Source organism: Malania oleifera, chromosome 2 (assembly GCF_029873635.1).
Source record: "Malania oleifera isolate guangnan ecotype guangnan chromosome 2, ASM2987363v1, whole genome shotgun sequence".
In the NCBI taxonomy this organism is placed as follows: domain Eukaryota; kingdom Viridiplantae; phylum Streptophyta; class Magnoliopsida; order Santalales; family Ximeniaceae; genus Malania; species Malania oleifera.
Window position 1 is genome coordinate 70,335,432 of NC_080418.1, and position 12,914 is coordinate 70,348,345.

The 12,914-nt window shown below is 32.9% G+C and overlaps 1 protein-coding gene across 1 annotated transcript in view; it reads left to right on the forward strand.

The window, feature by feature from the left end:
• Positions 1–269: 269 nt before the first annotated feature.
• LOC131148240 (uncharacterized) overlaps positions 270–12,914 on the forward strand; it is a 33,294-nt gene continuing 20,649 nt past the window's right edge. Inside the window, exon 1 of the mRNA XM_058097965.1 lies at positions 270–343. Coding sequence (XP_057953948.1) covers positions 270–343 — 74 coding nt within the window. The remainder of the gene's footprint in view (positions 344–12,914) is intronic.

The window sequence follows — 12,914 nt, forward strand, 5'->3', positions numbered from 1 at the left end:
TGGCCGGGAGTCTGGAGAAGAGGAGTGCTGTCTGCGGGTCGCTGTGTGACGAGGAGGAGTGGCCGGTGGCCGGAGTGTTGCAGCAGCGGCCGGAGATGATTGCGGAAGGGTCTGGTGTTGCAGGGATGGCAGGGAGCCAGGCTGGCTGGAACGGCTGGAGGAGGACTGCTGCAGAGCTCGCTGAGTTCGGTGGTTCTGTGAAGAGTTGCAGAGGGCTGAGTGCTCGGGTTTGCTGGCGGCTGAGATAGAACCAGGTTGCTAGAGTTAGGATGACGCTGTGGAGGCTCCGGACGCTGTTGTGGAAGCTGGTGTTCGGGCCTGTTCTTGCGGCTATGGCGATCTGGTGTGACGGTGGAGATGAGGTGCTGGCAAGAAGAAGAAGAAGAAGAAGATGAAGAAGAAGCCGGAGAAGCAAAATCAAAAGGAGGCCTCTTCTTCTTTTTTTTTTGGCTTTGGCCTCTGCTGCGCCCCCGTTTTTTTTTTTTTGCTGTGGCTGCCTTGTGCAGCGCCTTTTATAACAAAAACTCTCCAAAACCCTAGCTTAATAATAATAATAATAATAATAAGGTAAAAATAATAAAAATAATAATAATAGCAGAATAATAATAATAGTAATAACAATAATAAATAATAATAAAAATACTAAAAATGATAACAAAATAATATTAATAATAAAAATAATAATAATAATAATAAAAATACTAAAAATGATAACAAAATAATAATAATAATAATAATAATAATAATAGTAACAAAAATAAATATTAATATTAATAATAATGGAGATAACAATAATAGTAATAATAGTAAAATAAGAATAATAATAATAATAATACTAAAAAAAATAATAATAATAATAATAATAACAGAAATAAATAATAATAATAATAGTACTAATAATAAATAAAAATAATATTAACATTAATGAAAATAATAAATAATAATAACAATAATAAATATTATAAATAGAAGTAAAAATAAATAAAAATAAAAGTGATAATAATGCACTAATAAAATAATAATAATAATAATAATAAATAAATAAAATAATAATAATAATGAGACTAATGAAAATTAATAATAATAATAAGAATAATAAAAATACTAATAATAATAAAATAATAATAATGATAATAAATATATTGGGCTTGGGTAAAAATGGGGTGTCTACACATTGTTGGCCAAAATCATAGTATAATTCATACAAACCTTAAATTAGAAAGTATTAAGGTATACGAAGCTTGGGAACTCATATGAAATCAAAGAAAATCTGAGCTTATTGCATAAGTTTTTTATTAAGAAAAGATATTTGAGAATGAGAAACAATTTGAGCGATATTGTAGTACAATGCACATGATAATGATATGCTTCCTGCTTACATAGTATGTTGATATGCTATATATGATATACATGCTTACATGCTAAAATGCTGACTTGTAATGTATCTTGATAATGTCAAAGACATGATAATGACTTGACTCATATTGGTGATTTATGGCTCACTATATATTGAAAATTTGAGCATGATTTTGAAGCATAAATTTTTAAATGATATTGATATATGAATAATGAATTAATTCTTGACTATACATGCTAATGATGGTTCACATTATATATCTCTTGCATAATTGACTCATGGATAAACTTAAGCATGTTATGACATAAATAATATTTGATATGATATTAGTATTATTCTTAATATCGGTATCCATGAGCACTTGCGTGAAATAAATTAATATTTGAAGAATGGAATGATAATTTTAAAAAACCAATTGGTAATCTTGACACTTTCATGAATACATATAATTCACGATTGGTATCTGAATTTATTGAAGATAAGATACATTTAATTCAGGAGGAGTTAAATTTGATAAATAATCATGATCTATGTTTATTAGAAATCATTGAAAATTATAATATTCAATCCTTTGTATCTTCTCATGTTACTTTGGAACTTGTTGTCTATTATTTCATGCATAAAGAATGCAAACTTTTGATTATGATTGTTCTTTGCCTTAGTAGTGAGGAGTCTTTTTAAGGCTTACTCAAATTTTAGCTCCTTATTTTTCATCATCAAAAAGGAGGAGATTGCTGGCCTTACAAGGCTTAAAATCTTATTTTGATGATAACAAATAAGATAAAGTTAACATATTTTTTAAAGTGATGATGTTTCAAAATTGCTTGTAGTGCAAAGTTCAAAAGCTTCAATAGTTATAAAGGATCAAGACCATTAAAGCTATATTCATACTTAAAGAGATCCAAAGGAAGTTCAAAGCAACACCAAAATGATCATAGGATGAGGAATCTAAAGCTGACTCAAGCTAAAGTCCAAGGAAACTCAAAGCGACCATATCACGGAAAACTTCAAGCTTAGAGTGTAGGGCTTTAGGATATGCAATGTAAGTACTTCATATTAAAATACCATGAGAAAATATTTTGAAGCTCATTAGGGGTATTATAAACTTAGAGACCTAATTTTCAAAACCCCAAAAAATATTTTAATACGTAATTAAAGCAAGAGAGTAAGGAGTGTTTGAAAAATAAACTGAAAAATCATATTTTTGTCTGTCCAGACGATTGAAGGTTCACTTCAAACGTCTGAAGAATTTCATCAGACGGCTGAAGAATTTCCATAATAGATTCTAAAGAAGCAGTATACCCTCAGATGTCTGAACTAGATCATCAGACGACTGAAGTGTCACCTCAGACGTCTGAACAGGATCTTCAGACGACTGACCCTATATCAGTTCAAATTCTTCAGTGTTTTTGAACTGTTCAAATGACTAAACCCGAAGGCCCAGACGAAAGAAGACTGTTAACAGCCAAATTTTTTAAATATTCTGATTTCAAATTTAAACTTCTTGCGCCCCAATCTTTCTAAAACCTTGGGGGACACTCCAAGTAAACTTGGGCAACACGAATGAGAGTTTTTCTAAGCCTATAAATACATGGTTTATGAAAATCAAACTTACCAAGAGTTGAATAATCTCTTAGAGCTCTCTCTCTCTCTCTCTCTCTCTCTCTCTCTCTCTCTCTCCCTCTCTCTCTCTCAAAGCTCTCTTGCTGCTGTTTTGTGCTCTGAATTGCTGCGAATTAACTGAGTGACTTCTGAGTTTATCACAACTTCTCTGAGGCAAACAAATCGAGTTCTTGATTCTATTCAAGAGAAGGAAATCGGCGATAAATTTCTTGAGTTTCAATCTAAATTCTTTTTATATTTTATATTGAAGTATATAGTGCTTAAATTGTACTAACTTGCTCTTTTTGAGAATGTTTTTTGTACACAGAAATTCTTTTTGATTCTATTGTAGATTGTGACGAGTCCAAGGTATTTGGATCGTTGAACCAAGCTAGTGGATATCGCTTGGAGAGGTAACTACTCTAATCTATTAAAGGAATGTTAAGCGTGGGGTATTACTTGTAACAGTGTTATTCCACCTGGAAAGGAACTGATTTAATTGAATCCTTTGGTGGTTTACCAAAGGGAGGACATAGGCTAGGGATAAGCCGAACCTCATAAAAATCGTGGTGTCACTCTCTTTCCTTTTACTCTCTTTAATTTCCAGCATACATATAAACTGTATGGATGTTTTAAATTCTTAATCATAAATACTACGAAGTTCGGAAATTAAAAAAACTGAAATTTAAATTGTTTTTGGGCTTACGGAAACTGCAAGAGAGTACATTGGTTGATCCATACTTTGTGGATACCGTAAGGAAATACGTTGATTGGTTAATACCCAAAGACTCTTTAACTAAAAGTTTATTTAAAGGTTAAACTTTTGGAAAGAATGTTGCACTTCATTTTGAGAAAGCAAATACATTAATATAGGGCTTTATATAAGCAAACTTCCATTATCAATCTTTACTTTAAGAGATTGAATCAAAATCATATACACAGGGCTGCAAACAAATAAAAACTGAATTCTTATAAAAAAAAGCTGAATCTTATATCTTGGTTTGGATATTGTGGTTGATTGGATAATTGATTGGTTTGACTGGTTGATTAAGTTTTATTTTATTGTGTGGTTGTGGATTGAATAAAAATTTAAAGCTTTTGTTGTAAGGTTGATAAATAAACAAAAGGTAAAGATCCAACTGCATTCAGATGTGTTATTTCCCAATCCAATCACAATCATATTACATTAATTAAAAAGTATTTACATTCAAATTTAACTACTCCTTTTTTTTTTTTTTTTTATCAAAAAATCAAATTAATCCCTTATAATTATCCATAATTATCCTAAAATACCCCTATAACTAATAATTGTCTCAAAATATATTTGTAATTATGTCAAATACATTCCTATAACTATTCATAATTATACCAAAATAAACCTATAACTATTCAAATTTATCTCAAAATATCCTTGTATTTTGAGAGTGTCATAAAACACGCTCATAGCATGACCCATGACTACTCTGCGCAAAATGCATTGATCCATGCATTTGAAATAGAGAAGTCCCCTTTCCATGAAAATTTGGAAATTCTACCTTTCACGCATGAACAACAATACAAACACGAGCAGTATGGCAAGGCAACATCAATGGTCAAAAACAAAGCCTTCAGCTTTGCGCAATTCAAGTTCCAGACAGAGCAAATTAACAGTATGTTTGCTTGTCTGGTGCGAACTCGGAGAACCATATTCCGTCAAGCCCCTTCTTGGCTTCTTAAGCAACAGCCTGCCAGCTATTCGATCTTGCACGCAAAGCATGAAGGCATGTCATTAATGAACTTCAAAGGAAAAAGTTCCTGTTGGCGTTAACTATTACATCCCAACATGCATGAAAAACATGCATGCTTTTGATAACAGCATGCTTTTGAGATATATATATATATATATATATATATATATATATATATATATGTTGCATACGTATTCTTTTGTACCTTCCATTTCAACAATCAATGCCCAGAGCCCAAAAAAAGCTCACATGTGCACTCAGTACAAAAGATTGAAATTGTTTTTGGTATACATGTTCTTCATTCCCACATTTATGTAATGACGGAAGTAGAAAACTTGTATGTGTATGAAATTGTTTCAAAGATTGAAAGAGGCTGTTACCTCTCAAAAAAAAAAAAGGATTGAAAGACGCAGTTTCGTTACTGTAGAAATCTGTTTTTGGACACGGACACAGACGCGGCTGTCCGACATGATAAGTGTTCAACATTTTGACATATAATGTCCTTAAAAAAAGGGACACAATACGGTATAGACATAGGGGATTAATACTAATTATATATTTTAAATATAATATTATGTTATTAAGAGTCTTTTATCCAATTGTAACCCATTTAAGAAAAAATAAATAAATAATTTAGGATTACGCTAGATAGGTAAGTAGATAATTACAGTTTGAATTTTAAACTTGAAAGAACAACTTCAAAAACTTTACTTTGATAAGTTCAGAATTTCAAGTTTTAAACTGAAAGAAAAATCTCAGTCATGATGCTTCATTGCCTCCACTGGAAGCCTAAGTTAAACTTCTAACTAGTGATTAATTATGAATTAAGACAATGGCATATATACTTGCTTTGCTTAAGGCATTGTATCTTAATTAGCGAATGGATATATGGGACGTCCTGGTAATTTATAATGTCTCTTTCATTGTGAAAAATAATGTTCATTTTTAATTTTAGTTTTTTTTTTTAAATTATTGGCGTTTCATTCAACTCGAATACGCGTAGCGGAGGCATACAATCATAGATGAACACCAACAATCACTAATGCAATCACTCGATGATGAAATGCACTCAAGAAGCAAACAAACAATAATAAGAATAATCAAGAATACAACTAGAACGCACAAGATTTACGTGGTTCGGAAATAACCTACATCCACGGGGGCAGCGCTTCGGGTTTTCACTATGATCAATGAAGCTTACAAGCTTTGAAGCTTACTTGAAGTTTAATCCCATCTAGGGTTACATTATATTATTTATATAACAATCTAATGCATACAAAAGACCTATAGTTGATCTAAAACACTTATGTAGGTTTCTCCCGGAAGAAATCCCTCCAATTAGCCCAATCTACTGATCTCGAATTCAAATTCCGTTACTTGCGCCGATTGAAATCGTCGACGGTTTGGAGCAGAATAAAACACCTTGCAGCTACTGCCTGAAACCATCAACGGTTAGGCCCCAAACCGTCGAGGGTTCGCCCTCCTCCATGGTTGCACCTTGCTTCTCCCCATTGGTCCATCGTGTCATGATGCTTTCCCCGGTACATGCGTTCCACTCAGAATCTCTGCCCCGAGTCTGAAACTCCACCTACATCACAATCTCCTTTCTGCTCCAGTGTACCCCGTGATACTGCAAGTCTCCTGAGTTAGAACCCCCTACACTTCTACCCTGAGTCTCCAAATCCACCTGCATAACATGTTCATTGCAACTACTGCAACTTTCTAACATTTGTTTCTCTTCATCTACCTAAGTACGATGTCACATGGCTTTAACACCTAAATTCATGTCTCCACCAATCGCAACCCTGTTTGTCATTGGATCACCCAACTTGAATCCATCTTTCTTATATACTAGAAAGATGCACCGTCTAGACATCACACCAAGCCTAGATCCCAACTCACTAAAAGCTTGCATAGTTGGACCTCCAAAGTCTACCGCATATGTAACGACCGCAAAATTACTACAATATATATTCTTTTTGCAACAATACTTATTACTATGATACCCATAATGATTTTCACTATAACATCCTAGAGCCAAAGTAGTACCAAGGATACTTGCTTATAAAACATACCATCTATGCAGCAGAAAACATAAAAATATTTTAACCTTATTTACAATACCAGAGTTTCAGTATTTCCCAAAATATACATATACATCTCCCAAAAGAAGCACAATGTCCTAGGGGCATACCCAAAAATACAACTCCCAACTCAAAAACTTACCCTGCAGGGGAACTCGCTCTGCATGTCGGTCTAGATTTCCTGAAATGGTTGAATTTCTAGGGTGAAACACCTCTCAGTAAGACGAAATATGTTATTACCATTGTGTGAAAAATGAGTTTACATGAATAATGCATTTACTAATCAAGTTATAACTGAGATAACATTTTAGGGTAAGGCATATCATAACTCACACTTATGTTACTTAAAATACAAGTGTTTCTGAATTTTCTATTTAATCATACTTTTAGCTATAATAGATAAATCTTGATTTTTGTAAATCTACATACATATATAACTGTGAAAACTTTCCTAGATGGATAATTGTATACATGAATTGACCCCGCATGCTCTGGTTGTGTGGCCCGTGGGCTAAACCAAAATAAAGTTTGCTTGCTTGCATGATCTTTAATAGTTTTTTTGGCAAGCATCACCTTCAGCACTTCATTGATAATATTAAAAAGAGAATTTTATTTTAATACTTTATGGCAAGATCTAATTTCAAAATTAAAATTCCTTATCTCTTGCCTTATTATTATTATTATTATTATTATTATTATTATTATTATTATTATTATTATTATTATTATTATTATTATTATTATTATTATTATTATTATTATATGCATATATGCTTTTAAATTGCATAACTGGTTCGCTAACTATACGTGAAAATGCATGCAAACTAGTTAGATCATGTTTATGCTCAAACCTATTTTTTATATTTGCCACATGTCTTCAAATTCCAATTTTCTACGAGTCTTATGAAATGCTTAAATTACAATGGTTTGACTATGTTTTTCATGTCATTTAAATCTTTTAATGACCATTTATACTGTTTTGTGTATTCAATTGTTATGCTTTTCAAAAACAGTTATATTTTTTTTACATGCCCTTTTGCTAATGACAAAACAGGGGTACGTTTTATAAGAGCAAAATTAGTCCTTTCTCCTTAAACTTTTTTTATTCAAAATAAAAATGATAACTGTACTTAAATGCATAACTTGAAAAACTCTGAAGTCTTCATGCTTGTTTATGAAAGTTATTGAAATATCATTCTTTTAATGCATATTGTAAGGGGAAGCCTTATCAAGCGAACCCAAATTTTGCTCATGTGTTTGTCATCATCAAAAAGGAGAGATTGTTGACTTTTTGAGTCTGTCCCCTGTTTTGATTATAACAAACCACAAGTATCTCATCTATGTGCTAAGTGTATGAACAGTTTTATTTTTTTAAGCATGGATGACAAGTGAGAAACGGAAGCCGAGAAGAAATAAAAGGACCACATCTTTCGGCGCATTTCATGAAATTATAGAGGAGCAAAGCATGGAGCTTTTCGTTTATTTTAAGTCTTATTTTTATATTTATCATTCAAGTCTGTAATAATAATCCAAGGTCTGTAATAATTAATGCATGACATGCATGGTAGGAACTATAAACTCAAAGACCTTAGATAAGACTTTGGAAGACCAACACCAGGTTTTTAGGTCAAATTAAAAACCCTAAGTCGTAGACAGACCATAGGTCCCTTCACATTCACTTAGGAAAATCCCCTACATCTTACAATCCATAACTATGCAAACAGGGGTAAACCATACTCAAAAACATGACCAAATTCCTAAGTTTAAAAGGGCTTTAGGCGACCGAATTGTGCGCGTTAAAAGCGCCTCAGTCGACCGAATAGTTAAAAATTCAAATCATTGACCATGGCTTGGGCGACCGAACAAATTTGAACTGAATGTCTATGGTCGATCGAACCTTCGAGCAGTTACTTTTCACCTTTCACGGGCGCCCAAAGTTTGAGTTCATTTTTACTCTAGGAGATCGAATCCTTAAGTTTGGCAGACCTAACTATTTGTCAGGCGATCGAACCTCAAGCAATTTGGAAATCGCTTAAACTCAGCCACTTGAACAGCTCACCAGGCACCCAAAACAAAAATTCAAATTTTCTGTGTGTTTATTCAAGTGATCCAACCTAAGGTCCGGGCGACCGAAACTCTTAGGTTGCTTAATTTTTAACTGCGGTAACTCAGTATTGTATAACTTAAAGTTTTAGCCTTTAATTTAGCATATTTTTGCAACACAGTATAGGGTCAGTCGCCTGAACAGGTTCTGTTTGCTTGTTAGTCACCTAAATAGACAAGGGTCAGCTGCATGACAGCTTCAACCACACTTCAATATTTTGATCATAACTCTTTCTATATAACTCCAAATTAAATGCTCTTGGTATGCTAAAAGAAAATTTCACAACTTTCATGTTGAACACATTTTACAATAAAGAGTGTTTGATAGAGAAAAATGCACATCAATGCGGATATGGAAAAAATAACAAAATTTGGAAAATCCTGTTTTGGTGCTTTTCATTCCAAAATTAATTTTAACCTTTTTGAAATAACTTTTGACCTTATAAAAATATTTTTCAAGTATTTTAAAAGGTATTTAGGTCCAATTATTTCACCTAAGAGCTTCATGCATCCATATTGAAATTGCTTGAAGTACTTACATAAAGACTTCTTAAGACTTTGACATTCTGAGCACTCAAGTCTTCATGTTTTTCCATCTTGAATCCATGCTTTAATAATATGAGCTATATGAGATCTTCTTTCTTTGGAGTATAAGCTTTCAATAATCCTTGTGTGCACTTGACCTTGTATTCACATACTTGAGTCTTGAAATATCATCACTTAACCAAATATGTTAAGTTCCTCTGATTTTTTATCATCAAAACAATATTTTTAAGTCTTGTAAAGACAACAACCTTTGTAATGACCCAAAGAATGATGGTGTTTAAAAAATAGAGAAAGGGGAAAATATAAACAATAATAAAAGGACGCAGCAGACTTCGTCGACGAGAGTGTGTCTCGTCGACGAGAAGATACCGAGATGATATTTGGGCAACTCTGAATTTCATTGACGAGGGGGAAAGTTCATTGACGAGTAGCCTTCTTGACCTCGTCGACGAGGTGACGTGGTTCGACGACAAAGCCCATAGTATAAATAGCCCAAACCTCGAATTTTTATGCAAGAAATCAGAAAATTTCCCTCTCTCTCTCTCTCTCTCTCTCTCTCTCTCTCTCTCTCTCTCTCTCTCTCTACAGTTTCTCTCTCCTATCTCTTCGATTTCAGCTCCGACATTCGCCAGATCGACGATTCGAGGCCACCATGACGCTCTTGGGAAAGTTCTCTACAAGTCTGCCGGAGCGGAGCGTTGGTGGGGTAGAGTTAGATTTCATCCCTGGGTTAAGGTAAGGTTTTTTGTGCAAAATTTGGTCTTCCCATAGTTATAGGAAATGTTATTCACAGAAAAATACTAAAGTTTAATTTTGAGAGTTGTCGTTTCTAGGGTATTGAACGGGGAACCCTGCGGGTGTAGGACAAGTGTATTTTAGGGAGGGTTTCTTCTCATAAATCAGGTAAGGGAATAAACTAAAGTAGTTATTTTTCATGCAAATTATTATTATTTATCAGCAAATTAATTTTCAGGAAAGCATATATTATATTTTTATATTATGGAGATAATGCATTTTTGGGAAAATATTGTTATTATGTTGAAATATATATATATATATATATATGTATGAAATGTCAGAAATTATGATTTTAGAATATAATGTATGGTTTTATACAGTAATGTGTAGCATGAATATTATTTTACGTGAGAGGTATTATGATATGGCAATTCTACGAAGAAAGCATGTTTTTAGAGATTATGAAATAATGCAGTACATTATGATTTTTAAATACATGATAAATGAATTATTTATTCAGAACTATATGTATGAAATATTTGGTGCAAGGCTGTCATTGAGAGCCGGCGCAAGGCCATGTTTTTTCGTATGATTCTGGCGCAAGGTCGTATTTATGAATATTCGGCGCAAGGCTGCAGATATGAAAGAAACTGGCGCAAGGCCATATATATGTATGTTATTTAAGAAAATACTATCAATCTATTTATGTTAGACAAGTATATTATCATGTATTATATGTTATCAGAACCCGGATGATAGTTCAGTTCAATTACAAGAGCACGGTACTGTAGCTTCACCGATCAGATTACTATGTTCAAACTTGTGCTAACCGCCCCACAAGGGGGTGGGAGATGGATAGTCGATGTGGCTTTTAGTGTAGTGTTATAGACGTCCACCTGAAAGTTTGGACTAGGGTGTGACGGGCCCATCATACTTACAGACATTTTTTACTCGGCAGTGGTTGGCCAACCATTGTCGGGTTCCGCCTTCGGGTTGCACAACCCGTCATGGGGGTAATACATGACATCAGTCAGTTATACATCCTAGGTAAATTTCAATATTATCAGTTATATTAGACATTTCATGACCAGTATAAATTAATAGAAATTATGAAAATTATGATTATTCAGATATGTTATCATGAATGTTTTCTAGTATATAAAATGTATTGTATATGTATTATAGTATTAAATGTTCATGTTGTCACACAGCTGTATTTAGTTTATTTTCCCTTACTGAGAAGTGTCTCACCCCCAAACTTAAATAATTTTCAGGAAACCCAGACAGACCGACGGATTGAGGCCGCCGTTGAGTTAGTTGGGCTGCCGAGTTAGGAGGATAAGTTTGAAATAGGATCAAAAGATTTTGATGTGGAATCCTAGAGATATTTTTTGTATTTTTGGGAATTTGTATATAAACACCGTGTTTTGGATTATATTTGACTCTGGTATTATGTACCTTGTGGTTATGAGATTGCGATTTACATTTACTGCTGCCTAAGTTCCGCTGTGATTAACAGGTATCCCCGTTACCCACGGGTTTCGGGTTGAATATTTTATTAATTATGCTTTAGTATATGATAAGATAAGTAGGTTGTTACAGCCTTGGTATCTGAAAAAGAATCTGGTAATTGATTTGTAACTCCTTGCGAATGTATAATCTTTTGAACTTCAAGTTCACTATATGATTTGTGCAAGAATCTAAATAGGATAAATTCATGACATTCCATGTGATTTCATGTTGTGCTTCAGGCACTGATTTTTCTCCCCCTAATGTAGGGTATACCGCTTTATTAAAATGACAATTAATTTCCCTTGAGAGTAAGCAGTACATATGAAATTATTTAATTAAAGAATCTTCTTGTTCTTTAGTTGACGACCATATGAATTCTTAATGATTCTATGCATCATTACATCTCCAAGATGTCCAAGTCGATTATGCCAAAGTGTAAATAACTTTGGGTCATTACACTTCTAGTGGAAGACATTATACGATTCAATTGTTTTAATCTTTTTATAATACAATCCAAAAGATAAAGTTGGCAATTTTTATAAAATTTGTTTCTTCCCAGAAACAATAGAAGTAATATAAAGAAATTATTTACTATCTTCATTTGTAGCTTCAATGTGATAACCATTAAATCTTTAAAACTTAACAGATTTCTTTTAGATATGTTGGAATATAAAGTTTCATCAATTTTTAATAAAGTGTCATTAGGTAACTTTATATTAGCTCTTCCAAAGCCTTCAATCAAATTTGTAAAACCAAATATTGTATGAAAATTTGTTGAAGATATATTCAAATAATGGAAATATTTTCTATCTCAAAGAATTGTGTGTGTTGTAGCACTGTCAGCTAAACGAACTTCTTCCAAAACCATCTTAGAATCGATCAAAACTTTAAGACAATTCACGCTGCAATACATATTTTAAAAACTCATTATCATAATTGAGTATAGCGATAATAAATACGATAATAAATCCAAATATAATATTACTTACTTTATATCTTAAAATATTACATCATTAGTTTCATCTGGATTTACAAGGAAATCAGTTACATCAAGATAAACGGAGTTTGATGGTCTAGCATTAAAATTTATTGGAACAACATTATCAACAAAATATGTTTCAACTTCTTTAATCCTTTCCTTTTATTTTATAGATGCTTGGTATAGATCTAACAAGTGCCTGGGCATACAACAGGTACACAACCAATGACAATTTTACTCTGCATCTATAGCATTCATTTTCATGA